This window comes from Drosophila suzukii, chromosome 3, assembly GCF_043229965.1.
Source record: "Drosophila suzukii chromosome 3, CBGP_Dsuzu_IsoJpt1.0, whole genome shotgun sequence".
NCBI lineage: Eukaryota > Metazoa > Arthropoda > Insecta > Diptera > Drosophilidae > Drosophila > Drosophila suzukii.
Window position 1 is genome coordinate 73059656 of NC_092082.1, and position 23266 is coordinate 73082921.

The 23266-nt window shown below is 42.4% G+C and overlaps 2 protein-coding genes across 2 annotated transcripts; one reads left to right on the top strand and one right to left on the bottom strand.

Moving 5' to 3' along the window:
* Positions 1–263: 263 nt before the first annotated feature.
* LOC108018553 (uncharacterized) lies at positions 264–20687 on the top strand. The gene is made up of 5 exons (XM_070995908.1): positions 264–772; positions 14388–16126; positions 16200–16442; positions 19738–19875; positions 19941–20687. Exons 2-5 carry the CDS (start codon positions 14944–14946, stop codon positions 20219–20221), a joined length of 1845 nt encoding a protein of 614 aa, XP_070852009.1. The 5' UTR covers positions 264–772; positions 14388–14943; the 3' UTR covers positions 20222–20687.
* Nasp (Nuclear autoantigenic sperm protein) lies at positions 16498–22848 on the bottom strand. Its single transcript, XM_036817068.3, has 5 exons — positions 22677–22848; positions 18184–18521; positions 17475–18091; positions 17139–17416; positions 16498–17082 (listed from the first exon to the last, which is right to left on the bottom strand). The coding sequence occupies exons 2-5, from the start codon at positions 18498–18500 to the stop codon at positions 16801–16803; spliced, it is 1494 nt and encodes a 497-aa protein (XP_036672963.3). The 5' UTR covers positions 18501–18521; positions 22677–22848; the 3' UTR covers positions 16498–16800.
* Positions 22849–23266: the final 418 nt, after the last annotated feature.

Below are 23266 nucleotides of genomic sequence, written 5' to 3' on the forward strand. Positions count from 1 at the left end.
CGAAACCGGAAATGAATCACGTCGCACAAAAACTGAAAATCCGAAAAAGGATAAAAAATAAGCGCGAATAAAATGCAAGCGGCAAACGACAGGAAGGCAAAGCAACAATTCAGCCATAAAGGCAGTCATGGTAATGCCGAAAACCACTCAAAAACCCGAGTGCCAAATGAAAGTCACTCGAAAGGCCGAGTAAAAACCGAAGGGGGGCCCGTGCAGCGAGTCCTTTGGCGGAGTTCCTTCAGTCCGTCCTCGGCTTTCGAGTGTTATAGTCGCGAGTTCGGATCCGAAAAGGACACTGGGCTAGTGAGGAGCTCTTAAAGTGGTACCAACAACAAATGCCTTGATAATATAGCCAATGCTAGAAAGTGTTAGTGCTGTTCTCGCTTGATTTTAGCCAATTCCGAAGGCAGAAGCAGTGTTGTGTAACCCAGTGAAGTTGAATATTTGATTGGAGTACATCTGGGTTCTATTTCCTTTTATTTAATCTAGTGTTTTTCCATGTGACACACATTTTGTTAGTGTTGTTAGTTGACTTGGCCTAATGGCCTTGGTGTCGCCAGCCAGTCGGAGTGACATGCCGACGGCGCTTACGCCCTCCCACAAAACGTTTGATGCCAATTAAAATGTATGTCCTTTGATGTTTCCTTTGCAGAATTGAAACCAGAAATCAGATTGCCAGCGAAATTATAATCAAAAAAAAGTAAAAATCTACTTAAGAGATACCAAAAAAAAAAACGAACCTCAATGAACGGTAAAAATAAGAGTTCAAATCGTAAGCGAAAGGCGAACCAAGTTTGTAGCATACTTTTTTGGGTTTACGTCATGTTTGTCTACGCGAACCGCCATTTGTGCTTGTGTGCTTGAGTCCGCACACAAACACGCACACCATTATGTCGCCTGTATTCGTGTTTGCGCCTGTGTCTGTGCCTGTGTTCCTGTGTTTGTGTTTGCATCGGTGTCTGTGAGCCAGAATGCATGCCAATCAGAATCTGAATCAGAATCCTGAGTCCTGAGTCCTGAATCCTGAATCATCGACTGTCCAAACATCGTGCATTGCTTTTGTCCACCTGTGCTAATTAGCTGCAGGTGGCGTTGCAAGGTCCTTGTGCCGTTTTACGTAAGTGTCCTCCCACATCCATTCCGCATTCCCTCATGAGTACCCAATTAATTTTAAATGCCACACACTTTCGCCTAACCAAGTGCCCTGCATTGTCTGTGTGCCGCCTACTTATCAAAACCGAAGCCATACTTTCGTGCATATCCTTACACATCCTTTCAAATCCAAACCCACTTCATGCCCACCACTCAAATACAATTTTCCACACTCCAGCTTAATTGAGGAATGCTGAATTCAAATGCATGTACTTCTGTTTTAGAGGCTTTCCAAATAAGCATCAGTTGAAATTCAATTGAAATATTTGATTTGGCATTGAACTAAATTAATGTTTAATATTTATTTCGCTTCGTAATACAAATGGTAATTTGCCTTGAAAGTTCCTAAATATTTTTGGAAACTTTAAAAGTATAAAGACACTAAAATGAAACGTAAATAAAATATTATTTTATATAATATACCATAAGGACTCTGGGAAAGGTGTACATATTTTTTTTAATTTGCGTATATATATGATTTTAATTGCGGAATGTTTTATGGCCTTGCAGGTCTTACGTTTGAATAATCTTTCTTAGAACTTAAGCTTATGTGCCGTATGCTTTTCAAATCGAATGCTGCGTGTGTAGGACTGTAATTTCCTTCACCTATTTATAAGCATGAATATTTAAACAATTTCCGCCAGCACTTACCCCGATATCCCCGACATCTCGATTTCGATTTGGCCTTTTCCGCTTCCTGTCAATCTGCAATCTGCGATGGAAGCGACATTAGCTCTCGGCTCTAGAGGACTCTATAAATAAATTAGATAATATTGCTGGGTATGGGGTGTCGTAGCAGGAGCCATGGCGATGGCATTTCCATGTCCTGCATGTCCTTCTGCCCCTGCTCCTCGGGCCAGGGATTACTCATACGTCGTTTAATATGAAAATATAAATCGCTTTTTGTTGTGCCATGTCGTCTGTGCTTTGTCTCCTGTCCCTCGGACTTGGCCGCTATGCGTGTGGCCAAGAGATATGAATATGGTATACCCCATCCAATCCTGCTCCTTTCCACGCCACGGGGCACAAGGACCGCAATCAGCTAAGCAAACGCGTCAAATGCATGCATTTTCCACCAGCCGAGCGACAAGCTCTTAATAGAACACGGAAAACAGCGGAGTGGGTCACACCGATGTGGCCAATGCCCTGAAAGCGTAATGGAAAAATTTCATAAAACTTGTAAATAGCCTGCGAAGTGCGGCAAAGTGAGTTTAAACCCCTTATAACAAAACTGAAGACCTTCAGATATAATCTTTACAATTTAGTCTTGAAGGAACTCTCCATACTTAAAAAGCTTCACATATGATCTTTATAACTTAAGCGTAATAAACCTCTTAATACTTAAAGAGCTTCCCATATAATCTTTACATATAAAGAACATATGTATATTTTTATAACTTAGTCGTAAAACATCTCTCAATACTTATGTCAGAAAATATGGCATTGCCTTTTCCCAAATTACAAAGTATTAAATTTATACCAGTCTTATAATAGTAAATGTAACAGTGCATTGATTCTGAGTTTTGAACGGACAGCTTTATAACATAAAGGTTTTATATATAGACTATAAACAAGGGGTGTGAAGCTATCAAAACAAGATTATCCACATTTAAAGGACATAAAATAAGGTGATGACCCATTTTATACAAAGAAATATGTGTTATAAGGAAACACCGGCAAAAGTTATCAAAGCGTAAGCTACCTATAACCCTGTTCCGACTTAATTAGTGATGCAGTCAGTTCTTTGAAGAGTATCCCATAGAGCGGAGTGCAAGCGCTGACAAGCGTGTTAATTTGCATAGGTTTGCGACGGACTCCGACCTCAGATGACACATGAGCTGCATTCGAGGAAATGCGCACACAGAGTGATATAAGCATATTCATATGTTAGCTTTTCAGGTCGCACAATATTTACCCATGCATAACAATCCTGAGAGAAATATCCAATAAGCGTTGCTATTCGATTGCCGGAAGCTAAACCCGTGTCACAGATATGTTCCTCGAATAGTGATAACTCTGATTGGTAATCTCAACATTTTCACATTGAACAATTCAACGACTGCGGGGGCAGGGAATTTCCGAGCAGGTGCAAGGACAACAATGCAATTTCCCCAACCCACCATCACTTCTATCTATCGGGGGAACAAGCAATGTCAATCTGGCAGGGATGTCACATCGCCACCTGCCTCCTCATCCAGCTCCTCCTACTCCTCCTCTTACTTCTGGCTGAAAGTTTTCCTATCAAAAGGTGGAAAAAAATCGAAGCGTTTGACATGTGACCAACATGTCAGGGGAGTTTCTCTTCTCCGGGCTTGTCTTTTTTCATCGGGGCATGTGGAAGGTATGGATTGAATGCAACCAGGCAGCCAGCTGGGCAACCACCTTAGACATCGAGCCAAGAATTTCCCATATGCGTCACACAGACAAAAACCTTGTAAAAAGTAAGCCCTAAAAACTTTTGATGGAACCTATCTCAACTAAAAAAAGTTCAATCATCATATTTTACCAACTACTTCCATTCGAAAAAAGGTGTTGAATTTTTGGTCGTTTTTTGGTATGCAGGAATATTTATTGGTGATGGAAAAACGATTGAAAGAGAAGTAAGCCATGAACTTTGCACAAATCGCTTTTCACGGCAGAGGACTGCAGGTTCTTATCACATTTAACATTTTATGCTAAATGCGTTTTAAAAGAATAAACTTTTAAAAATTCCCAAAATGTACTTTCTCGAAACAATAAAGTCAGAAACCAATCAAAGCTATGAGGTGTTAAAACTTCCCCTATCTAAAACACCTAAATACAGAAAAGCCCCAGAGCACTTAAGTGTTAATCTTTACTTTATCTATACTAAGTAATCTTAATCTTTTTAGGATGGGGTTAATGTATATTTTAAGGGGATAATGTACAAAATGACAATACAAGTTTATCCAGGTTTCTAAAATTCAACAGTTTTGTTTTAGAATTAGGACCCTTTTTGGGACTTCCTGAGTTTTTCCAGCATTTTTCCTCTGTGCAGCTCTCACTTTCTGCATTGTGTGTGGGTCGTGAAGATGGGAAAACCTCTGGGGAAAAAACAGGGAATCTTTACATGGATACTCGCATATAGCCATCGGCAATGCTGCATGTCTGGGGGAGTGTGAGACCTGCATTGTGGCGCCATGTCCGAAGGACCTGGGACCTAGGACCAGACCAAGAATATGGAGAACTGTGGACTGGCACTATTTGCCGACGGTCTCGGCCTCCTTTGTCAGCCATTGTTTGACTCGCCGGCCTTGTGCTCCATTTCACACAGTCGAGTGGCACGTCACAATATTTTATAGTTATAGTGTGTTTCCCATTGCCGCTGGCGTTTATTGTTCATTGTCATAAGTTGAGTTTGTTTGGCAAAGTGTTGGCTTTTGCTTTATGTGCGAGTCGCGCTATAAATAAATTAGCCACAAATCACCCTGTTTAAACGTGGCTAAGTGTATGTATGGTGTAGTTATGGTATCCTAACTATAGGCAGCATAAACAATCATTTCATGTTGGCAACTTTTGATTTATTGCACAACGTTGTTATATGACATGAAAACACAGTAACATAGTAACAAAGAACCAAAAACATGGCCTGTAATTGCTGTCAGCGGGGCTTCTTGGATGGGTGGTGGTGGGTGGTTTGGGTTTAGGCCATGGCCAAGTCAACAAAATGCTCCCTTCATTCTTTCTGGCTTTTTTAAGGCAACTTTTTCTACACGTTCTTAGAATGTATACGTATTAAAAATTTGGCAAGACATGCGACATTTTAAGCCCTAATTTGAGAGCACTCGCTGATGATAATAACAATGTTGAACTTTTCATTATGCAAAGTGAGCAAAGTGGCATTAATAATTCCGGGGAGAAGCAGAAAGCGAAGAACAGCCAAAGATAAAGACGTTAATTTATATGTGTGGGGGGGGGGGGGGGGGGTACATATATACGAATATCAATTTGCTGAATCAAATTATGGCCATTCTACGGCGGGGGTGTGGCTTGATGAAGGCCAAATCTCCCAAAGACATTCCTCGAGGTCAAAGTTTGGAATACTTTTGTCAGTTCTTAAGAATAAAAAAGTCTCCTTACGCTTATATTTCAACTTTCTTTAGCTGTTTTTAATGATTTCAAAGTATGTTATTACTAAATATTCTAAAAATATAATTTAAGCACTATAGTTTCTTCAAAAAACGTCAAGTTCAAGAACCAGCTAACCACATTTTTGCCAGACTCAGCTCATTACTAACTGACGTTGTTATTGCAAAGCTTATTTAGCTGAATTTTCTTGAAATTTTATACCCAGAGAAAACTTTTCCGGCTCTTTCCCACAAACATTGAACTGGAATTTTCCTTTTGTATTTTTTGTGTAAATGTTTTTTTTGTTATTTTGGCTGAAAAGAAACTTTCGGGCGGCGTTCAATTGAAATGCGCATTTGGAAAATTGGCAAAAACAAGTGACTGAAATTCAATATGGTATATATATACATTGGACTTTTTGGTGGATACCAGAGGGAAACTTTCCGTTCGCCAGCCGGCTTGAAAAATGAGCTCAAACAGTTCCTGACCTGCGTGGCAATATTGGCTGGCCAAGGGCTCCCAGGACTCGCAGGACTTGATAAATGGCCTGATTTGACTTTCGACTCGTAAACACAAACACACAGACACTCACAGCCACTTGGCGACGAGCAAACAAACAAACAACCACTCTTACAGTCGGCCAGTTGGTTATCTTAAATGCTACAAGTGCTTTGGAAATTGATTGAGAATTGATTGTCTCGAGTTTGTATTTCAGGCTCTTCACACCATTTCTCCCGCCTTATCCGTATCCGAATCCGTCTCGAACGTATTGAATAATGCAGCCAGAGCAAATAACAAATATATATACATGCATATATGGTCAGCGCGTATACGCCCCGTTGACGGGGCAAATAAGCACCTTTGCCACGCCAATGGCTTAAATATTTAATTAAATTTCGTTTGGCTTTCGTGCGGAATGAGCTAATTGCTGCAAATGGTGTGCTATTTAAAATTAAATTGTTTCCAACAGAGGTTAATGGATATTTATAATGAGCAAGGATGCGGGCGATGACACAATTCATTAACAAGGCATCGCTGTAGCCAAGTTTAAAATATTCATACAACTTTCCATTGACTAACTTTGACTTATTTCTGAAAGGTTATTGCATAAATAAAAGTAAACCTTTTTAATTCTGTCAAATAAAATTTGTAAAGAACTGTTCCATTCCACATTAAACAATTTAAAAATCTATGGTGTCCATGTCTATAGAATGGATAGTATACATATACGTTCGTTCCAATTTCCTAGAGGTTTTATTAGAAGTACCGCGTAATATAAAACTGGGTCTCTTTGATAATAACTACGGCTTCGAAAATCCATATTTACATGGAAAAAGTAGTCATTATCCAGTAAAAATGGGTTAATAGCTGCAAAAACCGAGCTTTCTCTGCAAAAAAAATCAGAGAAACCCTCTCCTGTGAGTTCAATTAAGTTCTTTCATATGGACAGTTCCATCGATTTGTTCTGCCTGGCAAACCACAACTCCTGGCTATTAAATAATTAAAGCTTGACGTCAATGCAGTGCTCACGCACACTGGCACGAACAGTCCTTATAGAGGATATATGTGATATATACATATATGTTTGTACAGGCCCCTGGGACATGCAAACGTTTCGCTGATGTTTCCACTTGATTTGGTGCAAAACGATGAAATGAAACGGAAAAGTAAAACCTACAAAAATATAATTCAAACAGTTGAATGATACACGCATCGGGACAACCCATCTTTCGGACCCGTTCCATTTCGTTTGGGAATTTCGCAATTTTGGAAATGCACTCGAGTGCACGCAAATGTCAGGGTGAGCTGTCAGGACATGACTCCGAGTTATGACTGGCACCTCAACAAGTTGGGCAAATTATGCAAATATATTCGGCCCATGGAGCCATTTAATTGTTGTCTCGACGGCCAGCGGGAAAATTTCAATTGCAACTTTGATTTGTTTTACGGCCAACGGACATGCGAAAGTTAGAAAGGAAATTGCAGCTTGCGGATAGATCGATATTTGGGTACTACAAAGAATTTTTTCTTTACTTAAAGCAACTGCTGCCAAAACAATTTGACCTGAAAAATCTTTGCCTTGACCGAAGTCAAAAGGCTTGAAATTTCCTGAAAAAAGATACCGTCACATTTCACAAAAACAAAAGATAAACTCACAACTATAAACCGGATTAAATGGTTATCTCATAAATAAATCTGCGAATGGGTTAGGATGGCAAATTGTTAAATCTGCTGTAAGGAGATAGAATTTAGAATATGAAATGAAGTACGCACTACGTAGTAAATGTATATGCAATGGATACACACATATAGGGCAAAACGACACTTTCTCTTTTGTTGCGAGGGGAAAAATATGAATATTAATGCCTTTACACTCGTTCAATAAACATGGTAAGCCATTTATATTCATATCGGACACGTACACCCGCATTTTCATATTCAAAGCCAGTTGCGATGGGAAAAATGGAGAGTCAAGTAAATCAAATCACAGGAAATTAGGATTAAGCGGGCAACATGGCGTATGCGCAATTTTATACGCTGGACTTGATATGTCGCTTTTTGTTTAAGTTTACTTTTTGTGATAGAGGGAATTAACAAATTCATTTGATTGTACAAATCCCGTAATAAATTTTTATAAACACCAAACGTCGAATGGCAGTTGGTGAGATAGGAAGGTCCTTAAGGAAGGGTAACTTAAAATGCTAAGTGGCTAACCACATACTTAGGAGTAAGTACTTTCAAGGAGTGGGCGTGTCGGCCAGAGTGTTGCCATGGGCGTTGTCGCAGGACAATTCATATTTCATGGGATTAAGGTCCTAAGTCAACTGCGAAATTGCTTGCCGCCATCGATTTTCTGACGATGAAAATGGGGAAAAACCCAAGCAGGGAAAACAAAATTTCTGCTGCATCATTTGCTGGCTGAAATATTTATATTCAATTTGACATTTTCGAGCGGCTTGGCCTTGAACGAAAACTCGACCGGAAACTTGCTGTGCAAACCAGTTGGCCATCAGCTAATCCAGACTGTCCAGACTGCCAAATATGGGCGGAAAGTACTTAGATATGTCAGTTTAAAGACATGTTCTGTCAGTTTTATATCCTCTTAGTTAGAAAGTTTTAAATCCATTTGAGATTTCTGCTATTGCTTAGCTTCTCAGGAGATTTATTTATTTGCAGAAAGACAGAAAGATGATTAAAGCATGATATAAAGAATAAATGCTACCATAGAATTTTAGGGAACACCTTGGAGTACTTGGATAAAACTAGTTTTATATGGAAGTATGGGTATCGATCTTTCTTTTAAAAAGATTTCGTACTTTTTCCCTTTGAAACAGGTCGCTGGCAACACTGGCGAATAGGTGCTAGCAACAACAGCTCGGAGGACACGCCCCCGAGGGCGGCTCACAGCCACGCCCACTCCTGCCAAGTTTTTTATAGATGAGTGTGGGTGCTGACACGATGATGCCGCTGCCAGGCAGTCTTGGCATGTCTTGACGATTGCCCCATAAATTTTTTAGATTGACCCGAATAGCAGAAGCCTTTGACATCATCGCAGGCACCAGCTCTTTCTTTTTTCTATTTTTTGTCATACCCCCATGCCCGTATTGACAAAACTATTTCCCGGAGTTGAGCAAAAGTTAAGGGAAAGCAGAAAAGTTCACCATCGAATGGGGGTTCATACCTTGACCTGCCCCGAGTTGCCTTGAACTGTAATGAGCTTGGAATTGTCGCCGGTTCTTCAGTTCCTTCTTATCAGCTTAGGTTGGGAAAACCCCTCCAGAGAGAGGAGGATAAACAGTACGACTTCCGGTGGAGCAAGCAATATGAATTCAATTTATGCATTTTCGCCGCTCATAAAAATGTTCTCGTTAAGCAAAGTTTGGCAAACTTTACGACTTTGGCCTTGAGGTTGCTGGCACCCCAGACAGGCAGTGAAAAATCGCCGGGAAAATGTAATCTAGCAGGCGCCCCGAAAGTTATAAATAACCGGGGGGGAAAATGGGAGGATAAGTGTCAGATTGCCGGCAGGCTGTGTCCTTGAATGCACTTACCATCTGAATCGCGTATACGCCGCGTTGGCCGCCGCTCACAATGCCAGTGAAAGTGGAGCTAAAGAGCCACGGGCAATTGGCCAAATCTCGGCCAGAAAAACTGGGCCACTGTGAGTTGGGAATTGCCAAAACTAATCTCGGCCACTGACAAATGCATATACGTATATATCGCAATAATGCAGCCTGCAATTAGTGGGGGATTTTCATAGTGCTCCCGCACTTTGTAACCTCGGCAACCACTTGAATAAATTAAATGCCGACCTTTTGCAGATCCCAACACTGTTTATATGGGGTCATGCATGAAATTTCATATTAATATGAGGCATGTGTGTCCGCACTTGCGTTCTTTGCTGCATGTTGGCATTTCACAAAATGAACTGCCTTTATCTAGTTTTTCTCCAGGCTGACAAACCATTAATTTAGCGGAAGAGTTGGTTTTCTGTGTCATTTGAGCCCCTCGCACACGAACCCATGTCGGCGAAACGCACACCAACTGGTAATGGCCCTGACTATATACTATATATGGTATACAGTATATGTCTGTGCGGCAAGGAATGAATTAATGACAATGCCAGGAACAAAGATATCTAAGTGGTAGTTTGTCCCTGTTATTATATAAATGCTTTTGGCCTTAAGTGTAATGAATTGTGATGGGGATTTTCATTATTAAAACGGGTTTAATTGAAAATTCTAGGGACAGACTGACCCCTGAAATTAATTGAAATTCAATTTTCCTTAAAGATACATAGATACATTGTTTCTCTTTCCACAGATTTATAATCTGCAACAATTGTTTCATCAGACAATCATTTCAAGCCCGTAAGTTTTAATCAGACAAACTTTTCCCCGGGGGAAAATCCCCCTTGGCTCCTATTCAATTTAACGCTTTTTCGGCAATTTTCGCCTTGTTTGCCCCCGCAAAAACAGATTCGCACATACCCATGGTCTGATTTATGTGCATAATTAGCAAGAAATTGCATAAGATTAGTTTTAATTAGTTGGAGCAACTTTTGGGCAAAAGAACGTGCTTCTGCTGCTCGGCCAAAAATACTGAATAAATAAGTTGCCTGCAGTTCAGTCGTTGCCAGAAGCCAAGAAACTTCTGGAGACCTCCCTGCATCCGGATCCGGATCCACTGCGTGAGCAGTGGCGAAAGTGCAAGGAGCCGCCTGCAAGGGAAATAAACAAAAACTTTTTCACTCGACGCCCGAAAAAGCAGGCAACGATTTCTTACACGCGGTTGGCTCTCCAGGCTCTTCATCAGATGCCTGAAGTTTATTGCGGATATCTATTATTGTGAAATTCCAGACTATGTAATAAATTACAAAGAAAACTTAAAAACACGAAATGCCTTAAGGTTTATTATACTTTTAGAGTATATGTGAGCCACATTATACATTGTATAACATACAATAAATAAACAGTATAAAATCTCAAAGATATTATATAACAAGATATCAAATATATATATTTATTAACTTACATTTATTAAAGGCTTTATAAACCATGAAATCGATATCACTAGATAATTGAATACAATATATGGGATGGAAAAAAACAGTATAAAATCTTAAAGATGTTTAATAACACGATATTCAAAACATTCATACTGAATAACCTTATGTTAAGACTTTTTCAACCACAAAATGGACACCACTAGATGGATTATTATAATATATTTGACATCTATTTAAGATTCTTATAACTAAAAGACATTATTCTGAAAACGAAAGCTCTTCGAGGAAATTGGCATCTCTTTTCTGACCATATCCTTGGTCCTTTCCTCGCTCGAGCAGCAAATGTTCGCGCATTATTTTTCATTTGCATTGCGTCATTTGTACAATGGAGCTACTGAAGGAGCCCTGAAGGAGCAGCTCCTGGCCAGGAGCCACTGTCTGCTCGGACGGTTGATTTACGGTGACCCCTTTCGGGCGGAGCACTCCGTTCCTCCAGCTGTTGCGCCCCCTCCTCCGCCGCAGTTGATTGCCAAGGCGACCGCAAAACGTTGCCCGGGTAACTACAATAACAATTCCGACTTTAAGCTGCCACATATGGTAGGTACGTTGTGTGCCCACAATCGAGTGCTGCTTTTAATTGCCTGCATAAAAAATAAAGACGTTTCCAGTCCCATACCAATTGTTGCTCGGGAAAGCGTTGTTAAAGTTTCAGTTACGGTGAGAACATTTACGGCCGGTCAAGTTAAAGTTTTCCAATAGAAAAAGTCCCATTTAAGAGTTTGTGTTTCGGAAATATTTATAAATAATGTATACCAAACTTTTTGGTAAATGAAATGTGTGTTTAGTTAATGTATTATTTAGGATCTTGCATAGAAAAAATAATTTAAAGAGTTTGGGTTTCGATAATACTTATACCTTATAAGTAATGTATACCAAAAGTTTTGTTAAATGAAATGTGCGTTTAGTTAATGAATATCAAAGAATACAACAATTGGTAAACTTATCCTATTAAATAGATATACCTAAAATATTTTAGTAAAGTCTTGATAGACTCATCACTCTCTTTGTTGCCTTTCTCCGCCAATTGAGCTTAACTTGGCTGTGTGCATATAATGCACAGCGAACTTTAAAGCCAATACCCGTTTTATGGAAAACTTTCGACAGTGGGCAAACATTTGCCAAGTTTTCCAGCTCTTCTTGGCGAAGACTTCTTCTTCGTCCTTTAGTCGTTAGAAGTGTAAACAGTGCCTCAGTTTGCCCGCAACTATATAGCGAGTATGGAAACTATATCCCGCTTTTGTGGCGAACTCCCAACACACACATACATATGCCAAGCATCCTTTCGCTCGCTTCAAGTATTCGCATTTGGCCGCTGCACTTTTCGCCAACTTTTGTAAAGCACTCACGTACACACGACGTTGCATGTGTGCAAGTGGAACGTGCTGGCTGCCAATTGTATTGCGTAAGTGTGCGGCATTGGGGACACTGCACAGGGAGAAAATTCAAGCGAGTCGGTACTTAAAAAAAATATAAAATATTTTTTATAAGGAAAAGGGTTCAGATAAAAACCAATTTTGAATCTATTTCTTCAGTATATATAAATTAATATTATCATAAATAAACCGCAAGTACAGATTTAAACACAGCAGATTAGTTACAGTCAGAGTCGAAGGCCTCCGCAGCCAGTGCTCGGAAATTTAGTATTAAGTTTAACATTGTATGATAAGCTTAATTTGTTAAATAAAAAAATAATAAATAAATAAAATATTATCATAGAACAGATAAATCTTTTTAAAATTGATACATCCCATCTTTCGGTTTAGCTACAGATAGACAGATACCACCCTCTTTTTTCCATGTGCAAACTTTCCATACAGTAGACTGTGAAAGGAAGTGCTGAACCGACTGTCAAGTGGGCAACTCGTGGTGTAATCAAATTATTCCTGTGCCTGCACCCGCCAAGTTGATTCTGATTCCTGGCCTTCCTGCTCACCGGGGTCATCATGCGTGTTAATTAATTCCAGATGCCCCGGCTGCGGCTCTGACCCACTGACCAAACCGACATCGGGAGCCACGTGTGTGCCTGCCGATCAATTATGCTAACAACAGTATCGTCTGCCAGCCTGTCTCTCATTTCGTTTGCATTAAAAATTAAACAAACTTGTGCAAATGTGAAGTGGAACGAAATGACAGCAGGAGCACGTGCCTAGCGACTAAAATCCGGCCAGGTGATCTGGGCTCAGGTGGACAACCTGCAAACGATTTTTGACTTCTTGAAAATATTCAGTTTTACAGAATATTTACGTTCCCCCGACAGGAATTATTTAACTTTCGAAATAAATACACATCTCACCCAATAAAAACAGCCAGCTTATCTCTATTATTTTAGGATATTTTTTCTGAAATAAAAATAGGAACTTTTTTTTATGCAAGATTAATTGCATTCCTAAAGAACGTTGTTATTAAATTTTGTATTAGCTTTCTCATTAAAAAAGCATGCTAGTCAGGCATTAAATATTAAATGCTTATCAGTGTGCAGCCAGAAATCACTTTAAAGCTACAAATGTGTGTGCAAATAATTGCTTTAACGGCCTTGTTTAACTAAATTTAATTAAATTCAGACAGCAATTTCCACTGACCAAACTTGGCCTAAATTGTCCTAATTCCCCGGCCCAAAGCAAATGAAAATGTTGAATCAAAATTAAAATTCCCGTCGGCCGCAAAGCAAAGACAATCCGAGAAGGTGACCACAAAAGAGTACCACCGGGGAGGCCAAACCAGATGTGGCCAGCTGTGAAGCTGGGAAACTGGGTGAAAGTGCGGTTTAACCTCGGGCCGCATAAACATCCGCATATGAGTGGCGGTGCTAACCCCTATCTAACCTTACACCTGCTGCACTTTGGTAAGTGGCCAAGGCGCAGGGAGCAAATTGAATTTGCCACGGGGCGGATGCGGAATGTGGGTGGGCTAGCCAGAAGTCGGGCCACCGGATATCCGCTGGGCGCCCCGGCCGCCTCATGTAATATGCAACAGCCATTCTGCCAGCCCACCGTACTCTTCCGCCGTACTGTTCTTCCGTTCGCCAGTCCTGTGGCCGGATTCAGGTCGCACCGCACACAATTGAATCCTTGGCCATTTCATACGGCTCCGAATTCAAATTCGGCTGAATATTTGCCACCAGGAGTGGCCAACTATGAAGTTAGATTAGATTAAGCCCGCTGCGGGGTGTCATGTCTATTAGGAATTTTAAATGCAATTTGGGTTTATATTCCCCAGAACTGCAAAACAATTGTAGTATGAAAATTAAATTAAATTATAATTTCAATTTGTTCTGCCTTTCTTTAGTGTCTTTATACTAGTGCTTTGAAAAAGTGAATAAATATAAAGTATTGTGAAATAAACAGATTGAAATCCACATACATTTTTAAGTTCTACAAAATCCATGTACCACACTATATTATATAATTAGATACAAATTGCACCCTAGTTGCTCTTGCACTTTAGACTAATCTGTTTGAGATCACCTGCACTTTTCTGTAGAAAAATCCTTTCTGTCCCGTCTTTGTTCTCGACTCTCTATCGATTCTCCTTCAAACTCATGTTGTACATTTGTTTTCTTCTACTTTCTTTTCTTTTATAGCTTCAAGCTAAGCAAAAAAAACGTAGTAAATGAACAAAAGAAAAGCAACAAAAATCAAAAGTCAAAATCAAAACAAGACAAACATAAATGTAAATTGGTATGCAAATAAACTAAACAAGAGTTGCCGATGCAACAGCAACAACTACAGTTCAAACAGATAAAACAACATCTACAACATCAACAACAGCAAGCAACAACAAACAACAATAAACAAGAACAGAGTTACAGCAACAAGAACAACAATAACAACCGCTGCTAGTAGATTATAAACTTAACAAAACGTACAACATTTATGTAATATTTACAATTTTTGTCGAGGCACCCAAGCAAAGTAACATTTTGCAACGTAGACTCTTAGGCGTCGCACACAAAAAATACCCAAGAACACAACAGCAACATCAACAGCAACATCAGCAACATCTGCAACATCAGCAACCAGAGCAATATACAACATCCATCCGTAACCGCAAACATCCAACAATCCACCATCGCCACCACCACGAACCACATGAGCCTGAACAAGATCAAGAAGCGGGACGCGAGCGACTTATGACTGATGCGCTCCAAGGGCAACGTCGGCGTCGGCGTGGGCGTTCCCGTCGGCGTCGCCGTTGGCAGCGGCAGCCGATACAAGGTGACGGCCCGCTGCGTGCCCGAAGTGAGCATCACGTCGCCGACGACTGCATCCGGCGCCATCCAGCCAAAGCACTTTGCCCTGCTCCGCAGTCGCTCGCAACCGTCGCCGCCGACGTCTAACAGCCTTTTCTCCACCCCAGGCGGGGCCACTCTGGTCGAGGAGGAGGATTTTAGCTTGGCCAGCGGCAGCGGTACAGCGGCCAAGAACGTGCTCCAGCGCCAGCTGGCCACCACCGTTCAGCAGGAGGATTCGGATCTGGAGCATTCGGCGCAGGAGCAGCACAGCAAGTTGCCCGAGCCGGCGGAACCGCCCAACGAGCTCACTCCGCTGGTGGAAGAGCCCGGTTCCGTGGCGCCAACCACTTCTACTCATCGCTACAGTCACAACTCCAAGACCACTCGCTCCTGGCCGGTCATCTACCGCAATCCTCACCACTGCGACTACGAGGCTTTGTACGTGCAACAACAGCAGCAACAGCAGAGCTTTAAGCAGAACTGCTACTCCAATCAGTTCAAGCAGTCCATCGTCTACTCCAGCAGCAATGAGGAGCTGCCCGGCGGAGAGCCGGTAGCCTCCAGTTCCGCCGAGAACCGCCAGACCACGTGCTACTACTTTGCACCCAGCCGGCACAACAGCATTTATGAGCACCCCTCCTCGGTGGTCGGGGGATCCCTGCATTTCGATAATCCAACCACCACAGCAGCAGCGGCGGCAGCCGTCGAGAGTTTGAGGCGGAGCAACAGCATCCTGTTGCGCCAAAACAGCTGCGCCAAGGTCATTCAGCGTCGGGGCAGCGGTAGCGGATCACCCACCTCCCTGGGCTCCCAGATGGAGGGACTGGGCATGGGCATGGGCGGAGGGGGAGCCGGCAGCGCCTGCTGCTCCAGCTGCTGTATGGGCCCACCACCGGTGCTCTTCCTGTTCGTCACCCTGCTGATGACCACCAGTGCCACGGCCATGCTGTGCGCCGCCATTATGACAGACCACTGGGAGCATGTCACGTGGGACCGCAACAGCCTCGATCGCTACACGAATCGGTCGGGATTGCACCTGGAGTGGCTGCTCGACGACCAGGTGGCCATGCTCAAGCCGGACAAGAGGGGTAATGCAAAAAAAACATCGATTAATACATTGATTATGCAAGAAGACTCACTGTTCCACTTTTCCTCCCGCAGCCGATCATCGCTTCCGGCGCGACTCCGTGTTCCTGGTGCCCATGCACGGCGGCATCTGGACGCTGTGCATCGATCTGCCAATTCAGCAGCTGCAGGAACTTCGGCGCAACCCCAAGTTCCCTCGCGGTGCTCCGCCATGTGTCAACTACCTGGCCGGCTCCATGGAGAATGCACGCGGTGAGGAGCAGCGCAACGACTGGCAGCACAGTGAGTCAGGTCAGGTCACTCTGCAGCCGCATCTGAGTACGTATCCTGGGGCAGTCCGAATGTGAATCCCACTCCAGATCCACCACCGATATAACTTTCTTGGGGAAATATCCCGTATTTATTGTTTACACTTTTTGCCTTCCTTCTTCGATTTTTTTGTTTAATACAAAACATTATTTTATGTTCGCACTTAGCACTAATTGTGATTGTAAACTTACAGACTTACAGAGAATTTTGGTAGAAAACAGCAAACAAATAGCATAAATAGGATCGAGGAATAGGACAGTTGAATGGTGTTGAATGCATGTGAGTGGGATTAAGTAGCTGATGTGTGTGGTGTGTGTTGTGGGCATGGTTGTGAATGGGTGTGCCACTGGGCAACTGGAATGTCCCCCTAGACAGCGGCCCGCTTGGCCGGCGAGCATAGGGCCTCGGCCTCCGAGCTGGGCTCCTCGGGCTTCTTGCGCTTGATCAAGTGTGTGATGTCAGTGGGCTTGGCGGAACTGCTGCTGATGGCCGACGAAGAGGCCGAGGCCGATGCTACTTTGGAGGACGACGAGGAGGAGCTGGCGGCCCCATTGGCTGACGACGAAGACGAGGAGGAGGCTGCAGCAGCATCGCCACTGCTCATTGGCTTGATATAGCTATCCAGGGCAGCTCGCACCTCAGCAATGGTCTGAAAATAGAACAGAACTAGTATCAGATGCTCGCAAAATAAACAAACTTAGTTACCTGTGCCTGCATCTCTTCAATTTCCTGAATCTTGGCCAAAATCTCCTGCTTAGTCTCCTCCAGATCCAGCATATTGTTCCTGTCCCGTTCGTTAGGCTCGTCTTTGCCCTTGATCTCTGCGATTTCCTCCTCGATTAATGTGCTTGATTGTCGAAGGGCTGTGGCCCCCTCCTTGTTTAGTTGCTGCATCAGATAGGTCAGCCCGATCTTGTAGTGCAACTCGGCCAAAGCCCGTCGGTTCTTTGTGGGCAAATCGGCATGGATTTTCAAGGCTTTCTCTGTAATATAAGTATATTTGTAATGCTATCGATTAGCAAATTGATTTAGGCGACTCACCATAATCCTCGCGTGCTGCCTCGAGTATGCCGTTTTCAAACTCAATGTTGGCCAGCTCTGTCTGAACCTCGGCTAAGTATGGGAGTCCACTGAGACCCTGGCGCGTGAAGATCTGAGCAGCCGCCTCCAGGATCTCCCAGGCCAACTGCAGACTTCCGCTTACTCCCTCCTCCTCTTCTGGCTCCTCCTCACCCGTGGCTCCTGCTCCGTTTGAGCAACTAGCTGTGACTTCACCATTCGATGTGCTCGGTCTCTCGTCATCGTTGACGGCAGTTGCTCCACCACCATTGCTGCTGCTAACCTCATCCACGCCAGTGGGAGCCTTCTTGGACTTATTTTCATCGGCCTGAGCCTGCTCGGCTTCCCCGGTAGAGTCGGCCTCATCGGATCCCTCCTTAATGGTCTCCAGCTCTTTGCCGTTTGTGCTGCTCGCTCCATTGGCATCCTCCTTGCTCTCTTTTTTCTCCTCCTTCTTGACCTCCTGCTTAACCTCACCATCCTCTGGACCTTCTTCTTCATCGTCGTCCATGTCATCGTCATCATCATCGGCAGCCTCATCAGGCACGTCGATCACTTTGTTTTCATCCAGGGCCATGGCAATCAGAGCCTTAGCATAGCTGAAATTGATGAAACGGATAGGGCAATATGAGTTCGGGGATTTCATATAAAAACATAGAAATTTATAGAGAAAGAGACTCGTCATACTCACAGCAACAAGGGCTGTCCCAGCTCATCGGCCAGCTCTCCGTAGACTTCCTCGTACAGCTGACACACCTGGCTCAGCTCGTCGGCCGCCTCATCGTAGCTCTTCACCAGGAAGTTTCGCGATCCCTGGCTGAACAACTCCTTGCCTTTCAGTATTTTCTCAGCACGTTCCTGTTCGCTCTTTCCGGTTCCCTCGGTGGAAACCGCCGGAACGGTGTCCGGCGTTGTATCAGCAGCCACGGGCTCCACGGCAACTGTCTTGCTCGGAGATGACATATCGGCAGCGGCTGTTGTGACGATTGCTTCGGCTTCAGCAGACATTTTAAGCGGTTATAGAAATAACTATGGAAGAGGGGAAAAGTAAACAATGAAGAGTTAGTTAAGCGGTTAAACAATCAAACCAGTTTTAGGTTCTAGTCTAGTCACTTTTTTTGACTTAGTAGTGGTTACAAGCTTTCTTTTATTTGGTCTTCACTCTCCTAATTATTCTAATTTAATGTACCTTACTATCATCCTATCATTCCACACCCCAATCTCCCTCGTAGGTTGAGCCCTAGACGTCACTTTCGATGTATGTAGAAGACCACGAATATTCATAATTTTTTTAAAAATTCTTGTAAATTCTATTTTTACGCACCAGCACAAGCTTTAAGCATCCCCCGGCGCCACCTGACTCACCTCGATTCATTTCACTTGGCTTAAAATTTTAGCTCCAAGCTGTCGCACATTTCACAAGTCATTACCGCAAATCCCATTTGCAGCAGCTCAAAGATGTGGGTGCCCGCAAGTCCCCGGAGCATATCAGATAAAAAGAACAATAGCAGAAGCCAGGCGCCAAAAAATCCCCAGGAGCAGGGACACGAAGAGTCCTTGTACCGACTATATAAAGTAATTACCACAGCAGCTAACCGAGCTTGCCTCCGGTTTTCTATATTGTCAATACTGGTCGGTAGGTCTCCTGCTCCCCGAAGATGAAACATGTCCGTGTCGAGAGTCGCTTGCTCATGGCAGTAAACCCAAGGCGGGGGGATCGGGTTTCAATGGGGGCTTTTCAATATGGGTCATGCCCCATCCTCTCCTGCCTGCGTTCTAAAAATCGCAATTGCCACTTTGGCATTTTGCTGTACTTTTTATGGTGTTCCTGTGGAACCAAACCCATGCACCCACACATGCGATTTAATTGCTGTGGTTCCATTGGGTAATTGGTTTTACAGTTGCCCAGATTGTGAGCGGAAATTGGAGAACTGAGCTGGGCCACAATGAATTTACGGGCGGCCATAGAAAATGCGATTAAGTTTGTACCTGCATAGGCTAAGCCACAGAGGAAAAGCCACTTTAAGCTGGCTGTAAGGATGCATTTCTAGGTCTTGTACCAAATTCGATGAACATTTTTAGAAACGATTTTCCATTTTCACTGATCATTTAGCAAACGCTTTCGCTTGCCATCCTCTCCTCATCCTACACAACCCTGTAAAATAGTCCTTTGTCATAAGCCTTTTGGATAATCTATTATCTTAAAAATTCTTTTGGTGGAATGATAATCTGTGCTTTCCCTTAGGAATGCAAAATCTCTCCATATCCTGCTCATTGGTCTGCCTCATTATCTTGGGCAGTGCTGCTCTGGTGGGAGCCTTTGGTGTCTGCCAGCGCCAAATCAGCGCCATCCTGATCACAGGGGTGATGTATTTACTGGCGGGTGAGTTTTAAAATGTTGAATACCCTTTTAAAACAATCTTCTAACCAAGACTTATATCCCAACAGCTCTATTTGCCCTCTTCACGCTGATGATCATCCACTTCAAGCGACAGCAGGGACGTCCTATGCTGGACAGCGACTACGATGGCACCGTGGACGGGATAGTGGCGCGACCAGGAGGCGTAGCCATCATGGCCAAGCCGCTTCTGGGGGCGCGCATCTTCCTCACCTCGTGGAGCCTGGACTTGGGCTGGGGCGGGGTGGTGCTGTGCGCCATTACCTCGGTGCTGTGGATCCTGCTGTCCAAGATCATGCGCTACAACCCCTTCTCGGCGCTCATGATTTAGCTAAACGCCTTGCCGCTCGGCGTCTACGGAGCCAGCTACGGAAGTCTGGGCAGCTGTGAGAGCTACGGCAGCTACGGGAGCACCCACACCCACAGCGGCACCAGTAGTGGCGGCAGCTCCAGTTTCCTCCTGGCGGCGGTCTCGTCGACGCGGCAAGCGGAGCACCGGGGCAAGGGCAAATACATCCTGTAGGCAACGCCCTGCCCCGACCTCACTTTCTAACTAACCGGATTTTCGACCTTACTCAACTTATTTGGGATAGACTTCCGAGGGCATTAAACATGTAACATTTGTAAAAGGTTTTTGATTTTGGAGGCTGATGTCGTCTTTTTAAAGATTTTTGCTATACTTATGCTTGAAATACTAAGTTATTTAGTTAAAGGCCCTTGGAAGTAAATCCTCTTATTCCTATGTGAACCACTTTTTAGTTAACTATGTTGGAAATGTACCAAACTAAAAAACTCAATTGCCTTGTTCTTTATATATACACACACAACTTATACAACTTAATCTTATACTTATTCTTATTGTACGGTGAACTTATCTTAACTTAACTTAACACAATTGTAAATTCAATTTACACCATCTCTTTACAAGTAGACCTTTTTGTATACATTCGATTTGACTCTAATTCTACACGACTCTAAACACCCCACAAATCCTAGCTAAAATGTGAGACATTTATATACACGAAACGAGCAAAATGGGAATCTAAATTCCCCCGGTGGCTTTGGCTTTAAAGTGCTTTCTAGTAACAGTTCGCTTGCATAGCGTTAATCCAGCCCAAAAAATAGTTAATTGGTTGAGACAGTTGCTTAAAATTAGACAAACTAACTGGAGAAATGGACAGATATTCAAAAACCAAATTGCTTGGAGAGGATAAAATCATGAGATGCAAAAGCTGTAGCTTAGTTTTCCCAAAACATTGTCCTCCATCCAGTTGGTTTAGTAGAATTTTAGGGCTTGTCATGACATCAGCATAATGAATTGTCGAACTTTACAAGTACTTCTAGAGCTGTATGTAATGAGATCATTTAGTGCTTTAGAACAAATGGTTTACAAAACGAATTGTACTTGTATAGAAGCCACCACAAACCAAACAAAATGCTAAAGTATAAAAATGTATTTTTATGCAAACGCTTTGCCTTAAAAACAAACAAAACAAGAACAACAAGAAGATAATTTCTTTTAAAAAGTTTACAAAAAATGTGTTTTTATATGGCTGCGGTATGTATTTAATCTTAAATGGGTTATTATTTTTAATAATAAAATTTTTCCAGGTGATACCTTTTTAAAATTGAAACGGCTTTTATGTAAAAACCAATATGTTCTATAAATAACCGATGGACACACATTTATGAAATTCCATTTAGCATTCAATTCTGTAAAAATTGTATTGCGAATTTCTGTCAGACGGAAAGGTTCATTAACATTTGCAGAGCTGCTGTGGAAACAAATTAAGCAAACATGCAAATGAACTCGCAAAAAAAATTGGCGTGAAAACGCGACACTTTCGCGAGCTTTTGCTTGAAAAAAAAAAACAGAGACATCGCGAAAGGGAGAACGAGGATCATTAGCGAAGATAAGAAAAACACAGCTGGTAAAAGGAAAATGCAGAGGAAAAACACCAAGTGTGTGTTTTGTTTTCGCGCGCTCAAAACAATTACAAAATTCACACATTGCTTCGGCGACCCAGCAACAAATTGCGATTACAAAACAACGTAAAAAGGTTCATTCACCTGTGTGTGCGTTGTGTCTGTTTCGCGCTTTTACGTGTTTATGCGTAGACAGAAGTCGCGAAAAAATCCTGTAACTCGCAGTTTTATTTTGAAGAGTATTCTTAGAAATATTTCTGAGAGAAGTATAATAAGATACATAATTCCAATTGAAAACAAAATGTTTATTAATCATACTATCCATGGTTTCATTCTTGGATTCAAAAATATTTAGATAGAACTGTTGTTGCTAGAATTTGCTTCGACCTACAGTTCCTTTGTTGACCTATTATTTTTAGAAGTAATACCCTTTAAAACTCTACATTAAAAAATATGTAATAACCTTTTGTAATTGTTCTTATTCAAGAAAACGCGATCAAAAAGAATGTCGCATAAACGCTTTGCAAAAAATATGTGCGAGTGTGTGTAATAGCCCGCCATTCGCCCGCGCCAACAAACACTAACACACATACACGTACGCCGACACCAACACCGGCATAGCGCAATGAGCCATTTAGTTAGCGCAAATAACCACGGCACGTTTCGCATATTTATAGCGAAACAGAAATTGCGACAATTAATTAATGTTTAGCACAAACAACATAGCCAAAACCAACGGCAACACAAATAAACTACGGTTCAAAACGAAATTCGCAATTCGCGTGTCGCTGTTTTGGCTGCGTGAGTGTGCGTGTGTGCCTCCATCGGCATCTAACTGTAAAAGTAGAGTTTAAACTTACTTGATCCTCGATTACGGGTATTGCTTTCGAAGCAATGGCAGTAAAATCAGTTGATTGTCGTTAAAAGTACCAATATAATCAATGTAAAATCACGCAAATCCAAGTATTCGCCAATAAAAATTACAGATCCCGCGAATTGCTGAAGAAATAGCGACAATGTGACCGCACTGCGGGCGCTTGAATATGCCCTTCGGCACGAAAAATATACTGACACAAATACTAAACTACACGTTTGGCCCTGCCAACTCGACTGCACACCAATGCCAAGAAATGTCTGTTTACACTGTAGAAATGTTTCGTACACACAAGAAAATATTATTTATGAAAAATTTAAAATTATATCATTTTTAAAAAGTAATAACGATTGACTTATAGTTGCATAGCTTCTATAAAGTATTTATAAGTTTATAAAACTTAACTTGACAACAAATGATAACTTAATATATGGACAGCGCCATTTATTGGTTTCTTCGCGGCTTGTCACTACATGGACTGCCCTTCACAGTGATAAGGTTAGTGATTAGCGGCAGCTAGTGTGAACGCTTGCATCAACATTTACGTTTCGATAGTCTCGATAGTGTCTCGCACCC

Bases quoted from the DNA above. Each gene is read 5' to 3' on its own strand.
- LOC108018553 (XM_070995908.1), top strand. From the start codon at position 14,944: ATGCGCTCCAAGGGCAACGTCGGCGTCGGCGTGGGCGTTCCCGTCGGC. The intron at 16,127-16,199 runs GTAATGCAAAAA...TTCCTCCCGCAG, and splicing joins GCTCAAGCCGGACAAGAGGG to CCGATCATCGCTTCCGGCGC. The intron at 19,876-19,940 runs GTGAGTTTTAAA...ATATCCCAACAG, and splicing joins GGTGATGTATTTACTGGCGG to CTCTATTTGCCCTCTTCACG.
- Nasp (XM_036817068.3), bottom strand. From the start codon at position 18,500: ATGTCTGCTGAAGCCGAAGCAATCGTCACAACAGCCGCTGCCGATATG. The intron at 18,092-18,183 runs GTGAGTATGACG...CATCAATTTCAG, and splicing joins CTGGGACAGCCCTTGTTGCT to CTATGCTAAGGCTCTGATTG. The intron at 17,083-17,138 runs GTAACTAAGTTT...TTCTATTTTCAG, and splicing joins TTGAAGAGATGCAGGCACAG to ACCATTGCTGAGGTGCGAGC.